At 47.5% G+C, this 20,296-nt stretch overlaps 3 protein-coding genes across 4 annotated transcripts; 1 reads left to right on the top strand and 2 right to left on the bottom strand.

The window, feature by feature from the left end:
* Positions 1-8,113: 8,113 nt before the first annotated feature.
* On the top strand, positions 8,114-13,883 carry LOC123451960 (probable protein phosphatase 2C 70). Of its 2 annotated transcripts, none has more exons than XM_045128530.1 (11): positions 8,114-8,365; positions 9,424-9,487; positions 10,239-10,347; positions 10,446-10,599; positions 11,052-11,177; positions 11,260-11,383; positions 11,458-11,534; positions 11,613-11,665; positions 13,074-13,128; positions 13,215-13,489; positions 13,580-13,671. In XM_045128530.1, exons 1-11 carry the CDS (start codon positions 8,249-8,251, stop codon positions 13,584-13,586), a joined length of 1,161 nt encoding a protein of 386 aa, XP_044984465.1. In that variant the 5' UTR covers positions 8,114-8,248; the 3' UTR covers positions 13,587-13,671. The 2 variants fall into 2 exon arrangements, with proteins under 2 accessions (XP_044984465.1, XP_044984464.1); XM_045128529.1 differs by having other exon boundaries at positions 8,116-8,365; positions 13,616-13,883.
* Positions 13,884-13,994: 111 nt separating this feature from the next.
* Positions 13,995-14,830, bottom strand: LOC123451961 (basic blue protein-like). The gene is made up of 2 exons (XM_045128531.1): positions 14,567-14,830; positions 13,995-14,493 (listed from the first exon to the last, which is right to left on the bottom strand). Exons 1-2 carry the CDS (start codon positions 14,724-14,726, stop codon positions 14,162-14,164), a joined length of 492 nt encoding a protein of 163 aa, XP_044984466.1. The 5' UTR covers positions 14,727-14,830; the 3' UTR covers positions 13,995-14,161.
* Positions 14,831-16,302: 1,472 nt separating this feature from the next.
* On the bottom strand, positions 16,303-20,177 carry LOC123451958 (transmembrane 9 superfamily member 8-like). Its single transcript, XM_045128528.1, has 7 exons — positions 19,930-20,177; positions 18,761-18,925; positions 18,556-18,665; positions 18,373-18,478; positions 18,172-18,284; positions 17,917-18,070; positions 16,303-17,809 (listed from the first exon to the last, which is right to left on the bottom strand). The coding sequence occupies exons 1-7, from the start codon at positions 20,047-20,049 to the stop codon at positions 16,652-16,654; spliced, it is 1,926 nt and encodes a 641-aa protein (XP_044984463.1). The 5' UTR covers positions 20,050-20,177; the 3' UTR covers positions 16,303-16,651.
* Between the last annotated feature and the right edge of the window lie 119 nt (positions 20,178-20,296).

Genomic DNA, 20,296 nt, shown 5'->3' with positions numbered 1-20,296 from the left:
ACTGACTTAGTCATGCATGTGGTAGTGCCGCCGGAGCAGTACTACCGCTCCTTCAAGCGGTACTTCCGCTTGGCACTTTAGGAAGAGCGGACCTAGTAGAAGTAGAGAAGGGCAGCACGACAGTACCGTACGTAGTTGTGATAGCCTGGCTTATTAGGGATGATAGACTACTCATATCAATAAGGAATTCCTTCTTTTCCAGGAGCCCATTCGAACAGAACTCCCAGGTTAAGTGTGCTTGGCTTGGAGTAGTTCTAGGATGGGTGACCGACCGGGAAGTTGATGCCGGGTCCGCATGAGTGAGGACAAAGTGTGCAGAAAAGAATAGTATTGATATGTGGGGCCAGTCTAGATCCCGCCAGGAGTAACGAACACCGGCGGGTGTGTCCGGGGTGTTACAAGTTTGGTATCAGAGCCGACCCTCGCGGTTACACGGATGCTCGCGGACAGGTGCGCGGTCATGTTGTTCATGATGGTTGTGACCCGTCGTGGCACACGACATCGCACATGTACTGGACTGGATGCACAGACGTTTGTGCCAAGAGGGAACGCTCCTCTGGCCCGACGAGGACGTCGGTTCCTCTGAGTGGTGGTGTATGTGATAGCGTGGCTTATTAGGGATGATAGACTACTCATATCAATAAGGAATTCCTTCTTTTCCGGGAGCTCATTCGAACAGAACTCCCAGGTTAAGTGTGCTTTGCTTGGAGTAGTTCCAGGATAGGTGACCGACCGGGAAGTGGATCCCGGGTGCGCATGAGTGAGGACAAAGTGCGCTGAAAAGACTAGTATTGATATGTGGGGCGAGTCTAGATCCCGCCAGGAATAACGACGCCGGTGGGTGTGTCCGGGGTGTTACAGCAGCGGTACAACATTGTCTACTACCGCTCTAATTTTGTCTCGAGTAGAGAAATTAGCCACGAAGCAAAAAATAAGTGGAAGTAGGGCGGAAGTATCGCCCGAGCGGTACTACCGCTTCCACCGCAACTGTACTTCCGCTTAACAAAGGCAAAGGCACCAGAGGAACATATAAGCGGAAGTAGCCATAGCACTATCGCTCTCGAGCACGGTACTTCCGCTTAGATGATTCTGAGGAAACCTAAGAGAGATCCGAAGCTCCAAACTGTCGGGAAATGAAAAGGGTGCAAATGTGTATGTGCTAATTCCACCCAACCTTTTCAAATGCGGACCCCCTCTTGATAGTACGGATTTTCCTACGACTCAATTCCACCAACACTAAATCGACAAAAAATAATTTTCCTCTCTTTTAGCTACCGAGGGGAAGTAAACTGTCTCGTGCCACATGATAATCTCTGAAATCTTAATGCACACGGTTAATCCGCAAAATGCATTGCCATCAAACACCAAAACTACTTGGAAAAAATTATGCTCTTACAATCTCCCCCTTTTTGGTGGGTTGATGACAACATGGAATTTCCTATTTAAGATAAACAATAAGGCTTAAGCAAACCCAAAATCTACAAAATATAGACAACCCCCCTAGATGTGTGCTCTATTTTAACATGCCTTTGGAATGCAAAGAACACACACTAGGATCAACACCCCCCTATATTTTATAGACAAGGCCATATACTTACAAACCATTAAATATGAGTTATGATCATGACAACAAGCATAGGAAATATAATATCACACACTAAATAATGTAGACATAAGAGTAAGTAGGAGAGGTAGCATATGTATTACACCATAATTAAGTACTCACAAGTCTGGACACCATAAACCAAAGCAAGCAAATAAATGAGTTCATGAGATAGGAAACACGCAGATAAAAGTAAAACACTCATGACTCGGCAAATCCAGCAAATCCTTGAACATTCTCCCCCCCCCCCTTTAGCATCGAGACACCAAAAGGGGCACAGATGACTAAAACAATCCTGTTAGAGCATATTTCTCTATATGTGGTTTTGGTAATTCATGACAATCCCTATGGACTAATGGTTGCATTGAGTTACATTCGAAGGATTTGTCCATAGGCACTTCTTGAAGTCCATCTGTTGGTTTCAAGGAGTTTATTTGATGACCAAGGTGGTATTCAAAGTATTATCCAAAGATTGGTCATAAATACACAAGGTTGATCAAGACTAAGCAAAGAGTAAATCAAGATGATCAACACACAAAGTTTACTAGATGTACCGAGAGGGATCAAGTGACCCGATGGTATGGTAAGCATTGTCCATAACGCTTTTGCATACTAACCCATGGTCTTCGTGAGAGTTCTATGTGGGGTTAGGTGTGTTTCCATGGGTTTGTGTCAAGGGGAAGATCTCATTCAACCTATGAAGGATGACATCAAGTGGTGATCGTCATCAAGGTTGCGGTGTGCAAGTTCAAGTGGAGCATCACGAAGATATCATGCTTCAAGCTTGCCGTCCATTGTGGTGACAATGGACGTGTGAAGATGTGCTGAAGAGTGGCTCGTCCGTAGTGAGTATGGGGGAGCAATCAAGTGGTCTTCATCAAACCAACGCAATCAAGAAAGGTGGTCCATCTTGAGGAAGCCAAGATCATCGTCATCTAGCTCAAGAGGACTAGGTGCAAGGTACAGGTTTGCCCTTGCTAGGTTTCTCTACTGTAGGATAGATTGTCGTACTGTCAAGGGGGGCTTTCAAGTGAGTAGCTTGATTGTATCGTTCATTGAGAGCTCAAACCATTTGCATCCTTGCATCATATTTCTTGGTTCTTGTTTGGTGTTTCTCTTTGTGAGCTTTAGAGCTTATTGTCATCTTCATGACAAGCTCGAGTTCATCGAAAACGGAGTCCATATGCATCTTCTATGATGTTTTCGATGTTGGAAGTTTTTGTCGGTTCTTCATTCGTAGAGGTCATTGTTTGGATAGCTCTTGTCGTCCTGAATCCAACAAGCTTGAGTTTGCTCGTATGCGGACAAGGATACACCAATTGAAGTGGAAGCTTATGATGGTGATCATGAAGTTTCGGATCAAGTCACTGCCAAAACCCTCGTATGCGGACAAGGATGCGAACTACTACAGAGTGGTATGCTAAACCTGTCTTAGAGGTCATGTTGTTGGACAACAATGAACCTGCGAGATATGGAGAAGCGATGGTGGGCCCGGATTCCGACAAATGGCTCGAGGCCATGAAATCCGAGAGAGGATCCATGTATGAAAAACAAAGTATAGACTTTGAAGGAACCACTTGATGGTCATAAGACTATTAACTGTGAATGGATCTTTAAAAGGAAGACAAACGATGATGGTGAAAAGTCAACATTAAGAAAGCTCGACTTGTCGCGAAGGTGTTTTCGACAAAGTTCAAAGAGTTGACTACGATGAGACTTTCTCACTCGTAGCGATGCTGAAAGTCTGTTGAAATTATGTTAGCAGTTGCTGCATCATTTATGAAATATTGCAAATAGGATGTCAAAATATTATTTCCTCGACGGTTTCCTTGAGGAAAGGTTGTATGTGATACAACCAGAAGATTTGTTGATCCTAAAGGGTGCTAACAAGTATGCAAAGCTCCAGCGATCCCTCTATGGAGTGGAGCAAGCATCTCGGAGTTGGAATATACACTTTGATGAGATGATCAAAGTTTTTGGTTCTATACAAAGTTTGTGAGAAACTTGTATTTCCAAAGAAGTGAGTGGGAGCACTATAGAATTTCTGATGAATATATGTGGTTGACATATTGTTGATCGGAAATAATGTAGAAATTCTGGAAAGCATAAAGGGTTGTTTGAAAGGATTTTTCAAAGGAAAACCTGGATTAATGTACTTGAGAGTTGAGCATCAAGATCTATAAAGATAGATCAAAGTGCTTAATGGAACTTCCAACGAAACGCTTGCCTTGACAAGTTTTTGAAGGAGTTCAAAATAGATCAGCAAAGAAGGAGTTCTTGGCTATGTTGTAAGGTGTAAATTTGAGTAGGACTCAAAGCCCGACCATGGCAGAAGAAAGAGAAAGGACGAATGTCGTCCCCTATGTATCAGTAGTAGGCTTTATAAGTATGCTATGCAGTGTACCGCACCTAAAGCGTGCCTTGCCATGAGTCAGTCATGGGGTACAAGAGTGATCCAGGAATGGATCACTGGACAGCGGTCGAAGTTATCCTTAGTAACTAAGACTAAGGAATTTTTCTCAATTATGAAGGTGATTAAAGAGTTCGTCGTAAAGGAGTTACGTCAATGCAACCTTTGTCACTAATCCGGATGACTATGAGTAGTAAACCGGATTCGTATAGTGGAGCAATCATTTGGAATGGTTCCAAATGGGGCGTAGTAGCATCTATAGGATGACGTAGAGATTTGTAAAGCACACACGGATCTGAAAGGTTCAGACCCGTTGACTATAAACCTCTCTCACAAGCAAGACATGATCAAACCCCAGAACTGTATGGGTGTTGGATTCATTGCAATCACATAGTGATGTGAACTAGATTATTGACTCTAGTGCAATTGGGAGACTGTTGGAAATATGCCCTAGAGGCAATAATAAAATGGTTATTACCATATTTCCTTGTTCATGATAATCGTCTATTGTTCATGCTATAATTGTATTAACAAGAAACAGTAATACATGTGTGAATAAATAGATCACAATGTGTCCCTAGCAAGCCTCTAGTTGGCTAGCTCGTCGATCAATAGATGATCATGGTTTCCTGATCATGGACATTGGATGTCATTGATAACATGATCACATCATTAGGAGAATGATGTGATGGACAAGACCCAATCCTAAGCATAGCACTAGATCGTGTTGTTCGTATGCTAAAGCTTTTCTAATGTCAAGTATCTTTTCCTTCGACCGTGAGATTGTGCAACTCCCGGATATCGTAGGAGTGCTTTGGGTGTACCAAACGTCACAACGTAACTGGGTGATTATAAAGGTGCACTGCGGGTATCTCCGAAAGTGTCTGTTGAGTTGGTATGAATCGAGACCGGGATTTGTCACTTCGTATGACGGAGAGGTATCTCAGGGCCCACTTGGTAGAACATCATCATAATGAGCTCAGTGTGACTAAGGAGTTAGCCACGAGATGATGTGCTATGGAACGAGTAAAGAGACTTGCCGGTAACGAGATTGAACAAGGTATAGGGATACCGACGATCGAATCTTGGGCAAGTATCATACTGATAGACAAAGGGAATTGCATACGGGATTGATTGAATCCTTGACATCGTGGTTCATCCAATGAGATCATCGTGGAACATGTGGGAACCAACATGGATATCCAGACCCCGTTGTTGGTTATTGGCCGGAGATATGTCTCGGTCATGTCTGCACGTCTCCCGAACCCGTAGGGTCTACACACTTAAGGTTCGATGACGCTAGGGTTATAGGGAAATAGTGTACGAGGTTACCGAAGGTTGTTAGGAGTCCCGGATGAGATCCCGGACGTCACGAGGAGCTCCAGAATGGTTCGCAGGTAAAGAATTATATATAGGAAGTGAGGATTTGGTCGTCGGAATTGTTTCGGGCGACACCGGTAATGTACTGAGACCACCGGAAGGGTTTTGGGGGTCCACCGGGAGGGGCCACCAGCCCCAAAGGCTAGCATGGGCCAAAAGGTGAAGGGAACCAGCCCAAAGTGGGCTGGTGGGCCTCCCACCTAGGCCCAAGGCGCCACAAGAGAGGGAAGGGGGAAACCCTAGTGCAGATGGGCCTAATGGCCCATCTGGGGTGCGCCACCCCCCTCTCCCTTGCCCTGGCAGCCACCACCAGGCCTAGATGGGCCGCCGCACCCTTTGGGGGTGGGAACCCTAAAGGGGGTGCCCCTCCCTCTCCCCCTATATATAGTGGAGCTTTTGGCTGGTTTGAGACACACGAAATCTCTCTCTTGGCGCAGCCCTGCTTCTCCTCTTTCTCCTCTTCCGCGGTGCTTGGTGAAGCCCTGCCAGGAGACCTCGTAGCTCCACCGCCACCACGCCATCGTGATGCCGGAGCTCTCCCTCAACCTCTCCCTCCTCCTTGCTGGATCAAGGCGCGGGAGACGTCACCGGGTTGTACGTGTGTTGAACGCGGAGGTGTCGTGATTCGGCACATAGATCGGAACTGACCGCGATCTGAATCGCTGCGAGTACGACTCCATCGACCGCATTCATAGTAACGCTTTCGCCTAGCGATCTTCAAAGGTATGAAGATGCTCTACAATCTCTCTCGTTGCTGGTCTCTCCATATATAGATCCTTGTATGGCGTAGGAAAATTTTAAATTTACTACGTTTACCCAACAATTCCTGGTTGGCCATGAGGAATCAACCTCATTCTATCTAAGTGATCGACTTAATACATACATATCTACAGGAATTTATTAATTTCGCAAAAAAGGAGAATTTTTTAACTGAGTCAATTTTATTTTTGTGGAATAAAATGCAAGTTACTCCAAAATAAGCATGCATTTGAATCAGTTCCAAGATATACTCACACTATACCTCATGAAATGATGGCATTGCACAAAATGCAAGTTCAATACTGAAAAAATAGGATAATCACTGCGACAATACATAAGCATGTATAATATGTCTATGAGATTCAGGGTGAATAATTAGAACATATTAGCATGTTGTTTGAGGGGGCTATGAGATCCTCACGGGAAAGGAGGCAGCTGCTCGATGCCAGGCTCGCGTCCGATGTAGTGGTGTGGCAACGTTGTCCTCCAAGCCCAGCCATCGGGTGATCTGGAAGTCTCCCATCATACCGGCGAGGCAGCATTCGCGAGCAGCACAACGAGACCCATGGTGAGGCATACGTTGAAGAAGCTTCCAACCATCCAAGACAAGAAGTGTGGTTCGAGCTCGGTCCAGTGATCGTCCGGACCAGATCTATAAGAGAGGGAGGGTGCGGCCTTGGGGATCAGCCGAGAGTGGGGAAGGGGCGAGGAGGGCGCTAACCGGGGAGGGGGAGAGGATCCATGGGGGGGCTGAAGAGGTTGCCGCACCTCATGTCGTTGGCCATGGAGGGGGAGGGGATCCATGGGGGGCTGAAGAGGTTGCCACACCTCATGTCGTTGGCCAGGGAGGGGGAGGGCGGGGGAGAAGGTTCACCTCGATCCAAGCCTGCAACTGCACGTCTCGGGAGAGCAAAGGCTCGATCTGGAGGGACCAGGCCGCACCGAGCCCCGCTGCCTCAACAGGAACTCGTCTCCCTGCCCACCGGTCGATCACCGGAGCCACCACCACTGGCGACCGCCTCCCTCACCTTGTGCCCCTTGTCCTTCTCCTTTCTTCCTCTCTTTCCTCTCTCCCTCACGCCATGTCTCTATCGTTCTCTGGATTAGGAGGACGTCGTCGCCATCGGAGCAAGACGCTACACCCGCCGCTGGATCGGCGCGACACCGGATCGAGCACCGGGGTGGGGTGACCCCTGGCGGCTGGGATTGGGAGGCGAAGGGGAGAGAGAGGAGAGCCCGTGTGTGTTTCAGTTTTTCAATTTTTTTTCTCACGCGAAATGTTTTCTCACTTAAGAAAGGTACTGTAGGTTGACTACCATAAGATAGGAGGGTTTTTTGCAAAATGGCGGCAACATATTTTTCGACATAAGCAATAACCGATCTAGTATTAGGTAAAGATAAGAATGTATTTGAAGGGTATGTGCTACTCCTAGTTGAGATCTGAAAATTTAAAGAAAGAAAGGAAAGGCATGGTTGAATTTAATTTACCCCCGTTGCACACGGGCCACAAGATCCAAACCAACCGCATATTACCACAACTAGCATGCCGGTTTTATTTTATTACTGCCGCTCGAGGAGGCGTGGGCAGAGGGGAGAGCATAGATGAGAACCGTCCACGACAGCGCGAGGGAGGGAAGCCTGAAGCCGGGCCGGCAGGGAGGCGATCCGGGGAGCTGGCGGTGAATAGAAAAAGGCAGGGAGTAGATACGCAACATCTTCCCCGAATCCCCCACCCCACCCCACCTCCCTCTCCCTCCCTCCCCCGCGCCGCGGCGAGGGAAACCCACCTCCATACAAATACGGAGACGCTCCACCCGTCCCCTCCCTCCCTCCCTCCTCCTCCTCCGCGCCCGCTCCACCGCCCGCCCGCCCGCCGCGACCGCAGTGAGACCCTCCCCGCCCCCCGCCTTCTCCGACGAATCGCGCCCCCGCCACCGCCGCGAGGCCGCAATTGGTGCAATCGCGCGGGCCGGGGTCGCCGGGATCGCGGACGCGGCCGAGACGGGGCGGTGGCAGTGACGGCGAGGGTTGTTGTTGTTGTCGCTGGTTGACGCAGGTGCCGCCGGGCTCGAGGGCTAGGCGGAGGGAGCGCCGCCATGGGGACGTACCTCAGCACGCCCAAGACGGACAAGCAATCCGCGGATGGCGAGGGCGCCCGCGTCCGCTACGGCCTCGCCTCCATGCAGGGATGGCGGACCACCATGGAGGACGCTGTGAGTTTCCCCTCCACCCGACCCCCTGCTCTCTCTCTCTCTCTCTCTCTCTCTCTCTCTCTCTCTCTGTCTTCCGCGTTGCGTTCGCCTCTGTGCGCGCCGCTCGCGCTCGGTACGGCCTAGTGTGCGCAGCGCCAGCGCATGGCTCGATGCGCGGCGGCTCGGCTCGGAGAGTCCCGGGTGGCGATTCTGCGTAGACAAATAGATTCGCTCGCCCGCGTCGTCATGATGAGTTGGTCGGCGATTTCCCCTTGTCCTGCGACCCACCACAGGCGGTGATATGATAGAATTCCCGTTAGCGATTCCCCGCAGTGGCGTTTCCGTCATAGCGCGAGGCAATTTGCGTGACGAGTTTATCTGGCGAACTCGCCCCTTCCCGCTGTCTGGCGACAGACCACCTGAACATGGTAAAATCCTTTGGGATTCACCCTCCCCTGCTGCTGGCGGTCTGCAGGCTTGTCACTTAGCATTGTGAGTTCGCTGTTTCTGATCCTGTTATTCATTTGCATCATGTGATTTGCTCTCTTCCTGTTATCTGGGAACCGACCACCTAGAATCAATCTTGTTTGTGATTCACCCAATGTCAGCATTTTCCGTGTAAGCAGAACGGCTCGACACGGCGGTTTGTCAGCTTGCCACTTGCATTGGTAGCTTGCCATCCGTTGTTCCACCACCCAATAGCATTTCCAAAAGTTTGAGATGCGGTTTGTCTGCTTGCCAATTGCACTGGATATTCCATTGGTTCGCTCGATGGCGCCAGCGCTTCTCTATAGGCGAAAAGCTTAAGATAGCGGTTTTTCGGCTTGCTGACTTGCATTTGGGAGTTCACTGCTAGGTCATATAAATGGATTCTGATTTTCATGTATGACCAGATTTTGAGTGCCACGCCATATCTGAAGCTATCTTGTCGAGGATACGACATATGAGTTGTGCTCTTGCTTGTGATACTCAAGTTTGAGTGTATCGGAAGAGTTGTTTGCTTGTGATATTTAAGTTTGAGTGTATCGGCATTTTTTGTACTCTTTAAAAGCTGACCTGGCACCTGTTTACACTTGTAGCATACTGCTGTGCCACAGCTTGATGAATGCACATCCTTTTTTGCCGTTTATGATGGGCATGGAGGTAAATACTGGCTGTTTTCTCTTCTCGTTTAACTTTGTACTGTACCATCTCTTCAGTTCTACCTGTTCTGCTCATTTCACAAAAGTTTGTACCTATTTTGGTTTAAGCTGGTCACATCTTACTTTGAGTGGATTGGTATAACCCTTAAAAACCTCATGAGAATTATTTCTCCTTGTATAGCACGTACACCAAATCATGTATTGCACATCACTGTGTGATTTGCTGTTATTCTGTTGTACACAAATATAATTAGCACCATTTTATCATGTTGGTGCTTTCATACAGTATTGGATGTGTATATAAGTAGCTGACTGGGCTGCAATGTTCATGTTAACTGGCAGGACTTCTTATTTGATCATCTTTTTTGCTTACTCTGTTGTCTTCTCCTAAAGATTCATGGACTTTTGATTCTCTTATTGGATTTTTTCTCTTCGAAACCTAAAAGATTGCTTCAACAACAGAGTGCGTTGACTGGCTGTATTACTATTAACTCTGAAACTGTAGCATTGGCTAGGTGTTGTGCGTACACTGTGGAGATTAGCTATGTTGAGTTTGGCTTTACAGCATGTCAGTATCCTAACATGGCAATATAGCTAATCAAATGACTCAGTAGTTATATGTTCCCATGACACATACGGACTATTTGAAAAATGTCAGTTGGGAATTTACATGTCCTTCCGCTTTTAGTGAAAAAATAGCTGCATTACTGGAACTAATATTTTGTCAACCAATACAAAATACATTATTACAGGAAAAGCGGTCGCTAAATTCTGCGCCAAACATCTACACATGCAATTCTTAAGAAATGAATTATCTTCTTCTGGTGATTTAGCTTCTTCTGCCCGGAAAGCCTTTTTGAGGTATCTACCATGTTCTTTCTTCGGACTGTGGCATGCTTTTGCTTGAAACTGACATGTTTGATGGTTCAATGAGTCTGCACAATGTCTTGCTCTTTCAGAATGGATGAGATGATGAAAGGGCAAAGAGGATGGAGAGAACTGGCTGAGCTGGGAGAAAAGGGGCCAAAGTTCGCTGGAATGTTGGAGAGCATGATTTGGTCTCCCAAAGGTGGAGATGCAGATAAAATTGTGGACGGCTGGCAGATGGAAGAGGTAAAACTGTTTCTTCCCTCCCTCTCTGCTGAATCCTTTTTGCTGGATATGGAATCGAACAGGTTGCTTTTCATGGCACAAACATCATCCTTATTTGACAATAAATTTGATGGATAGAACTGCTTGGATCGCGGGCATTTCTGAACCCATATTTAAAGAGGGGTTTGCTTTAAATTGGTGATGCTGTTAAGCAATGTGAGTTGGATAGGAGGCTTGGGTCCTGCTTTAGAAAGGGAGACAGATGGAGTTTCTGCAGGGATGGGAACTGGACCGGTGGACTGCTCGGATGAGATTAGTGAATCTCCTAATACTGACCGGTCATAAAAAAATTGCAGATTCTTCCATACCCCTGTATTGAAATACGATGTATATGTGCCCTTATTTCTTATACAGGAAAAACACATGAATAATAAGTTTCTCTGACCTTGTTTTTAACTATGCTACTGTACCAGGGTCCTCATTCTGATTTTTCTGGGCCAACATGTGGAAGCACAGCCTGTGTGGCTATCATAAGAAATGATCAACTGGTTGTGGCAAATGCCGGGGATTCCCGGTGTGTTATCTCAAGGAAGGGTCAGGTATGTCAGTTGTAACTATCTTTAAGTTGTAGTTGAAGTATAAATGCCAGTGTATGTCTACCTAACTCATCTACTTGTTAAGGCTCACGATTTGTCAAGAGATCACAAGCCTGAACTCGAGTCAGAAAAAGAGAGGATTCAGAACGCTGGTGGTTACATTGTTGCTGGGCGGGTCAATGGAAGTTTGAACTTGACAAGAGCAATTGGTAGCACACACTCCTCAAGTAAAACTTTTATATATTGGATGTATTTTTTAACTCATTTTATAAATCTAATCCAGGTGATATGGAGATGAAAGAAAATAAGCTTTTGCCAGCCGAGAAACAGACTGTCTCAGCTGAACCTGAAGTGAACACAGTGGGTTTTGCTGCTTCTTTTCTGTCAGTTTTGTTTGAACAAAATTATTCAACTCAGGATTGCATTACTGTTGGTCAGGTTACACTTTCTGAGGATGACGAATTCATTGTTTTGGCCTGTGATGGTATATGGTATGAAATTTTGTCTGTAATATTATTCACTCAGGGCTTAGACTTATTGTGATACCTACTTTGCTTCTTTTTTTTCTTGTTGTTCATGATTTATATTATAGTAAAGCATCCCAATTGTACTGTTTGTACTATAGTCGGGAAACTTGAAGATGACATAACACAATTATTTTCCGTGATTTCCATGGGCTGTGTAAAAACATATAGGAGGGAAAGAAAAACTTGCCACCACTGGGCATGCCATTGTTTGATCTGGGCACAACATATGATGCATGTTAATCAAGAAATACACGGCTATATTGGCAAGTTGACACAGTACATGGGCTTATTGCCATCAAACATAATTGCTCTTACACTTGGAGCATACTACTCCCCCCGTCCTAAAATAAGTGTCTTAAGCTTAGTACAATTTTGTACTAGATCTAGTACAAAGTTGAGACAGTTATTTTGGGACAGAGGGAGTACTATACTAGGCCTCCTTCAGACCTATGCTTTATTAGCTTTACAAGTTGCTGCTTAATTTTCAAATGTTTGCTGAGGGTCTGTATAATGCTTGCAGTTTGAACCTTAGATAACTAGTATGCAATAGTTTGTGTTAAAGATAGACCAAAAGCATAACATGGCCTTTTTGCAGTGAAACATTTTGGACGCTTAGAGCTCATTGAGACACAATTGTGCTGAGATGTTATGTTATCTCTTAAAGATTGAGAATGGCCGCACAACTGAAGTGGTGCCTTTTTTCAGATGCCACGTACATCAGACAAAAAATATTTACTGAATTCGAATTAGAAAATGCCGATGTGTTCTTTGAGAACTTAATTATTTCAGCATGTCGTTGGATCTGTAGTGACCAGTATGGCGCAAATAATGTTGATTACACTCTCCTTGTATGCGTCATATTTGTGATCATCGAGGGTTAGATTTTGTGCATTTAGCAGGGAGCGTCAGACATGGTTAGAGGAAGCTCGGTTACAGCCAGTTCTGCAGATACTATGGGACTTGGCTAGTTCCATGCCATGGAGTCAACACCTTATATCTGGATCAGTCCAGAGTTCTTGACATTTTAGGCCGTGGAACGTTTTTTTTATCCATGTCATCTTTAATGCTACTCCCTCTGTACCAAAATATAAGATGTCTTTGCAGTTCAATTTTGGTACAGAGGGAGTATCACTGAAATGTTGTTCAAAATTAAGACTGATGAATTACACATCGAAGGCAACAGAGGTTCCATACTAGAATCTGATGAATTTTCATGGCATCTTAGCATGCTACTTTTGCCATGTGATCTGATGATGTATCAACTTATTACTTTTGCCATGTTATCTGCTGAGCTTTACAATGCATACATGCATCCATAATTACCCTTTCCATCACAACTTGGCTTTCTTTTAACTCCCTTATTTTATTATAGGGACTGCATGTCAAGTCAACAAGTAGTGGATTTTGTGCGTGAGAAGCTGAACACCGTAAGCACCTCTCTTTTGCCGAACATAAATTATTGATATCATGTAGTATGATGGTACTCATACCAGAGGGGGTCGAAAATCCGCAGGAGGAAAGTCTATCTGCTGTGTGCGAGAAAGTGCTCGACCGTTGCTTGGCGCCTGAGAGTGGCGGGGAGGGTTGTGACAACATGACGATGATCTTGGTTGTGCTGAAGAAGCCTACTAATTCGGCTGCCACTTCTAGCCCGGAGCAATCTGTGGTCACGCCTACCAATTCGGCTGCCACTTCTAGCCCGGAGCAATCTGCGGTCACGCCCACCAAGTCAGCTGCTACTTCTAGCTTGGAGCAATCTGCAGTCACCAACGAAGAGATGCGACCCAGGTAAGCAAAGCTTTCCTCTGCCGAAGCAACTAAGCACATTATATTACAGATTATAAAATCCAAATTCGTAAACCTGAGCTACTCTTTCAGAATCTGAGCCCCCTCCCCTGTCCCCTTTGTGAACAGCGAGCCTGATGCTCCAATGACTCCATTATCCAAGTAGCAGCGCTTGGAGGCCAGCCATGGATGGTCAGGGAGAGCTGAGACGCAGTGGAAGTAGTGCTCCGAGGCCAAGCCACATGGTTGAGAAAGATGTGATGGGTGATAGCAAGATCGGATGGTAGTAAGTGAATGAAGTGGTGTATATAACAGAGGGATTCTATTCAACAATCTCTATAGGATTTGTTCTTGTAGCCTTTGTCCAATACATAGCAGCATCTTGGTTTGGTGGATATGGGTTGTGGATAAATTGCACTTTTTTTTTTTTTTTTTTTTTTTGCAGTGGTGTTGTTTTCTTTTGGGTTCTGACCTTTGGCCATGGTTCCTCTGATTTGGATCATCTTGATGAAGTGCAACTGCCGTGGTCATTCATGAGTACAGTACATTCTACTGATACTCGAAATGCAGACGTGCATACATTACATGAGGAAAGCTAAGCTAGGTAAATGTGCCCCAATTAGACTATATTAGAGACCATGTCCCGGTCAATTGCCGCAGATCATACTCTAGTAACTAGTAAAGGAGAAGAATGGCAGCAGCTCCTAGCGCGGCAGTGAGCGTCGCTGGCGGCCACGCCCCTGCGGCGAAGGGGGAGGAGGAGGCGGCGGGGGCCGGCGGCGGGTAGATCTGTGGTCCGATATCGGACCAGTGGACGGTGATGGCGACCTTCATGCCGGCCTGGCAGAAGCCGTTGCCGCAGATGAAGAAGTAGCGACCGGGGCCCGGGAGCGGGATGAAGTCCTTGCCGGAGGTCCAGTTGCCGGTGACCCCGGCCATGGTGCAGTTGTCGTACCCGGTCTCGTTCACCGCGAACACGTTGTGCGTCCCCTTCTGGTACCTGAACGCTGCAAATCACGAGTGGGTGAGTGAGTGAGGCGGCAGGGAAGCAGTAGATCTGGTGGAGCTGGAGGTTTTTACAGATGAGGTCGCCAGCGAAGAAGGTCTGGTTGGCGGACCAGCTGGAGTAGTTGATGTTTGGGTTCCATCCGCGGTTGGCGCCCACGATGTGGTCCGTCGCGCCGGAGAACCCCACCGCGGCCACGGCCACGGCCAGCATCAGCGCCCTGGACGCCGCCATTGCGCAGCTCCGCTACAGAGAGACCGAGTGTGAGCAGAGGAGGAGAGTGCCGAGCAGAGTGAGCAGTGAAGGGGAAAGCGAGCAGAGCAGCACGGGGGCAACAGTGGCATAAATTGCTCGCTCGTGCCATGCCAGGGCGCACTGATTGGTGGTCTCGTACTCTCGTGGTCATCCTGGCCCACTCCTGACCGGCGCAGGTCAGGCTGCAAGTGGACGCGGGGTGCCCACTTAAAAGCCCACATAACCTATGTTCGTGAACACCCACGGATAAAGCGATTGAATAAGTGGGATATGTGGGTTTGTCCCGCGACGCCCGCATCAAGCCCATGTCCGTTTCACTTCCTTTAATCAGGCACGACGTGATGATGCATCGGGGACTAGGATACAATGTCGCGTAGTTCCATCATGGCCGCAGCGCCGCCTTCCACCTCCGCCTTAGTGCCACTGTGGACGTCGTCGTCCAGCTTCGACATGGCCACCCTCGTCGTCCATCTCCGTCATGGCTGTCCAAACTTTGCCATGGATACGGCAATGTCTCTGTCGTGGATCATGACGAAGTAAAATCCATAAAAAGGACAATAATTTCCAACATTTATAACTTCTGAATGAATCTCGTCCGAATTATTGGTCGCTGCAGCTCGTCTTCTCCCTGTTCATTCAGTTGCGTTCATCTATTGTAGCAGATAATCTCCCCTACCCCCAACCAGCTCAAACAACTAGAGAGTGAAGACATGAGAGAAAATGGTCGATGCTATCGCGTATGAGGAGCAGCGGCGCAGGCGTGTGGTAAAGGAGCTGCACCTACACCACCTCTATGCCGTTGTCAGGGAAGCCTTGCCGGCTAGATCGCGGGGCAAGTCTGTGAAACGAAAGCAAGTGCAGGAGGACGCCCCGATCCGGCCGTGTCACGAGCCTCCTCAAGCAGCCCAAGTATCTGGACGAGGTACAATAGATACCTGTAACTAGGAGTGTTGGTCGATCTTTCTTTCTTTGATTCAGTTACGTGCTATGCATCAGTTACTAGCAGAAGCAATGTTTACTTTCAGTAATATGTGGGATAGCCGCGAAACCCACTTACCCGTCTAAAATTATGCGGCAGATGCGGGACTTCCACTTGTACGATGCGGCGGATGTGGTGCGTACACGGGCTTCCCACGGAGAGTCCCACTTATCGCAGGAAACAGAGCAGCGAGTTTTCAGCAGATTCGTCAGAGATTTTTAGTTTGAAACTTTGAATCCCTACGCGCCACGGCTATTCGCCGGCAAAATTTTGCCGGTGGGGCAGTTTTCAAATAAAAAGAAAGTAGTCGTCGCCTTCTGTGCTACGCAACGTTGCATCCACATGCCACAAATACCGGAGCAATTCCATGGTGATGCCGAAAGCGCACTATATGAGGGAGAGATACAACGATAGTAATGAAATGACAGTAAAGACAGTAGTAGACAGGTTGATGCGTAGAGCTCTAGAGTCTAGAGCAAGAATATATCCTCGAAAACTCGACTACCATTATTCTGAAAAATATTCTCATACCGGTCCTCTTTACAAGTAGCAAGTCGGCTGAGCAGCACAAAAGAATTCCGGTCATGAAATCAACTGAATTTTATATGCTGATTCATCAAATTCTGCCAAAACAGACAACTCAATCACAGTGTATTGTATTCTACCCTCGATACTCCCAAGATTTATCACTAACATGTATCATCACTTGCCACCACAACAATAAACATAAATCATCGGTTCGTCATAAACTAATTCCAAAATGTAACTTCTCCTGAAAAAACTGAAAACAGTAACAACAGGGGCTGATCCCCACTTTCTTTCACCTTAATCATACAATTATCATCACCTCGACCGCGGAAAGCTCAAAACATATGCTATGCTCTGTCTCTGTCTCTTCTTGCCTGCTGTGCCTCCGGCGTAGACTCTAATCGATCTTCACGGATGAGTAGATCATCCTCGTGAACCAGAAGCAGGCGCAGAAGCCGATGGTTCCGGTGAGCACGAAGAAGGAGAAGGAGGCGAGCAGCATGTACCCAAAGTAGAGGATGCCCGACACCAGCTTGCTGATCTGCAGCTTGGTCCAGAAGTAGAACCCTGCGTACAGGAAGAGGTACAGCGCCGACGACCCTGAGGTCAGGTACGACCTCCACCACCAGTTGTAGTCCTCGCTGCACAGCTGGAAGTAGCAGAGCACGATGGTGATCTCAGCGCAGGTGATGATGAGGATCACAAACACCAGGAAGAGGAAGCCGAAGATGTAGTAGAACTGGTGCAGCCAGATCGAGGTGAGGATGAAGAAGAGCTCGATGAAGACCGCGCCGAACGGCAGGATGCCACCGATCAGGATGGTGAAGAGCGGGTTCATGTACCAGGCTTGCTCAGGGATCTGTCGCGGGATCTTGTTGGTCTTCACCGGAGGCTCCATGGCAGGCTTCTTGAACCCGAGGTAGCTCCCGACAAACACAAGGGGCACTGAGATGCCGAACCAGAGGAGGACCAGGGCAAACATGGTGGTGAATGGGACGGCACCAGATGACTTCTCCCCCCATATAAGGGCATTCAAGATGAAGAAGATGACGAAAGCAATCCCTGGAAACAGGAAAGCCGTGCGCAGGGTTATCTGCTTCCACTCTGCACCCTTGAACATCTTGTAGAGTCGTGAAGAAGAATAGCCAGCAATCAACCCCATTAGGACCCAGACGAGAAGCATTGCAGTCATCAATCCTCCACGGTTCGATGGAGAGAGGAAACCCAGAACAGCAAAGATCATCGTAACCAGCAGCATGCCAAAGAATTGGACTCCAGTGCCAACAAAGACGCAGAGCAAATCAGAGTTAACTGGAGGGCGGAAAACGTCTCCATGGACAAGCTTCCAGCCAGTTTCCTCCTGTGCCTCCTCTTGAGTTTCAAGCTGGTTGTACCTAGATATATCTCTGTACAGGGTGCGCATCATGATCATGGCTACCATACCAGATAGGAAAAGCACGATCATGAGAGAGTTAACAATAGAGAACCAGTGAATCTGATCATCAGACATCAGCAAATAGGTGTCCCATCGAGATGCCCACTTAATTTCACTCTCCTGCAAAAGTAACAAAACATTCCATCAAAATCATCATAAAGCAGATCTAAAATTGAAGGTTAAGAAACTATCATGCCATAGGAGACAACAATAAACAAAACCAGTACCTCAAAGCGAACATCATAGGTGAATACGATATCTTTGCCGACCTCAACCTCCTGAGGAGTTTCAGAATTTATTACAAACTTGCTGTTATGAGGATCACATGTGCTCAAACGAGTGTTTGCGTCATTCCAATTCCCATCGTACTGATGCTTGATGCTGATGCAAACATATAAGACAGAACACAAAAATTAGGTACATTCCATTTACGTATGTGGCAAAAACTATTAACAACACAACAAGCGAAGTTGAAGGAAAACCTGTATGGTTTGACCTCAAATCCCACTATCCTAGAAAGTTCTGAATCCTCATCCTTGTGAAACTTAACCGAAAATGACAAATGGTTGTGGATAAAGTGCTTCTCATCCTTGCTCTGGGAACATATTTGTATATGTGAATTCGTTAGTCCCGATCATACATGTTAAGACACGGGTAAGCATGAACAAGCTATATGAACTTACTCCAGCGTACTGGCCCTTGACACCAACATGATATCCACCTTGGTAGGCGACAGTATTCCTATCTGGCCTTTGAACTGGAACAACCAGTGGCAGATTGTCAAGAACCCTGCAAAGCAAACCATGTCACCTTGGAAAATTACCATGCCATCTAAAGCGCAACAACACCATCACTATTGTCCTTACATGTTCACGCGGTATTCATCCTCGATCTTCTCCTTGAGCTCCTTTGCTTCTTTCTCCGTGACAGTTATTTTGCAGATAATCTGGCACATCTTGGGCTCTCTCATTTGGAACTGTAGTTCAGACAAGGAGGATGTTGAACTAAAAATTAGGCACATTTCCTTCCCAGGTACATAAACCCCGATTAATCTTTATCCAATATACTTACCACATAAGGGGAGTTCTCAATTCGATCACCACGGAGAACCTCACCAAGGTTTTCAGCACTGTCAACTATGGTATTCGGCTTGCAGAAAGGAAGGGAGTAATACGTGTAGGGGAGCTGAGTCTTTATTGATGTCAGCTTGTTCACCTTCACCAACAGTTCATCTTCCTGTAGACAGATAAATCAAGGACATTTTTTAGCAGGAAAAAAGATGCTTTTTAAGGATAGCTGTTGGTAGAAATATGAGATACAGTCAGGCTATAAATAACGCGAAAAATATCTGGCCCAACCAGTACAATGTCAGATGAAGCGGATCCGTTGCGTGACCATTTCACTCATCAGTTTGGTTTTGGAAACTATGTTTCAACCATTCCACACAACATTCTATAATGCTCTGCAGAGCATCTAGTTTCCTAGGAACATGTACAAAACCATAGTGTATCAAACAGGCATTTTTTTTTGAAGAGTACTATATAACATAAAAGATCCAAACAGAAAAACAATATCGCTGATAATCGGTGCATCCTTTTAATAAACAGTAATAATAAACATAAATAAAAAGCAAGTGCTTGCTTGCAGCACGTGCAATTACTGTGAATTGGGCATCTAAAAACGATCAGATTTGTGCTTGGCTGAGAAGGATGCTTCACTCCAGTCAATCAGTTGATCGAGCTCTAGCCGTGGATCAAGCTAAGACCAAGATGAGATCTAGATTGCCAGACGCGCCCGCTTCCAATTATCAGCGCCTTAAAACCACCAACACTACAGGTGTGTCCAAGGGCACGCGTGTAACATAACTAACTGCGTCTGCGACCCAAGCACCATGAGTGAATCTATGGAGCACGTTCGGGATCAGAAGGGGGCGCGCGGGGAGGGAGGAGGCACCGCGCGAATCATGGCGATACCAACGGTGCATGCGGATCCCGAGCTGACGCGCGTCCTAGCGAGCCCCTGGCTGTGATCGCTGCGAGGGTAATTGGACTACCAACACTTGTGCGTACGATTCCGTCGTGAGATCCGCGGATCCCGGGCGCCTACGCGCGGGGAGCCACCGCTCGTTGACCGGATCTAGCCGGCGAGCGCGGGCGCGGGCTACGGATCCCCTCGGCCGGCCGGGACGGAGGGGGGCGGTGGGTGGCACCGGGGGGGGGAGAGGGTGGGGGGGTCCTGACCTTTGCGAAGTCGGTGGGGGCGACGCCGGGGAGGTAGAAGGCGGCGGCGGGCGTGGGGGCGAGCAGCGCGAGGAGGGCGAGGCCGGCGGCGGCCCACCGGAGCATCGCCGGCGCCCGCATCGGGGATCCGCGCGGTGGCGTGGATCTGGGACGGGCGGGTGGATCGGCGAGGAGGAGGAGGCGACGACCAAACCGCGCGCTGGCTGGGAAGGGCGGGTGGGGTGGGGGGCCAAGGGAAGTAGAGAGAAGCTTCGGGTGCGCGGATCTCAGCGGGGGGTTTTATTGGATAACCGGTTCTCGCGCGCAGGCCCCCCAGGAAATGCGTAATCCTGCGGGGAGTGTCGGCCCGTCCCTCCACCCGCCGGAC

The sequence above is a fragment of the Hordeum vulgare genome, chromosome 5H, assembly GCF_904849725.1.
Source record: "Hordeum vulgare subsp. vulgare chromosome 5H, MorexV3_pseudomolecules_assembly, whole genome shotgun sequence".
Classification (NCBI taxonomy): Eukaryota; Viridiplantae; Streptophyta; class Magnoliopsida; order Poales; family Poaceae; genus Hordeum; species Hordeum vulgare.
The sequence above is the reverse complement of the archived record's forward strand: the minus strand, read 5'-3'. Positions and strand labels throughout refer to the sequence as shown.

What these genes read in the sequence shown, in the direction of transcription:
- LOC123451960 (XM_045128529.1), top strand. Translation starts at nt 8,249, where the DNA reads ATGGGGACGTACCTCAGCACGCCCAAGACGGACAAGCAATCCGCGGAT. An exon ending in CGTTTATGATGGGCATGGAG is followed by an intron (nt 9,488 to 10,238) that starts GTAAATACTGGC and finishes ACATTATTACAG; the next exon opens with GAAAAGCGGTCGCTAAATTC. An exon ending in ACGGCTGGCAGATGGAAGAG is followed by an intron (nt 10,600 to 11,051) that starts GTAAAACTGTTT and finishes CTACTGTACCAG; the next exon opens with GGTCCTCATTCTGATTTTTC.
- LOC123451961 (XM_045128531.1), bottom strand. Translation starts at nt 14,726, where the DNA reads ATGGCGGCGTCCAGGGCGCTGATGCTGGCCGTGGCCGTGGCCGCGGTG. An exon ending in CTTCGCTGGCGACCTCATCT is followed by an intron (nt 14,494 to 14,566) that starts GTAAAAACCTCC and finishes CGTGATTTGCAG; the next exon opens with CGTTCAGGTACCAGAAGGGG.
- LOC123451958 (XM_045128528.1), bottom strand. Translation starts at nt 20,049, where the DNA reads ATGCGGGCGCCGGCGATGCTCCGGTGGGCCGCCGCCGGCCTCGCCCTC. An exon ending in TTGAGAACTCCCCTTATGTG is followed by an intron (nt 18,666 to 18,760) that starts GTAAGTATATTG and finishes TCTGAACTACAG; the next exon opens with TTCCAAATGAGAGAGCCCAA. An exon ending in TTTGAGGTCAAACCATACAG is followed by an intron (nt 18,071 to 18,171) that starts GTTTTCCTTCAA and finishes TGTTTGCATCAG; the next exon opens with CATCAAGCATCAGTACGATG.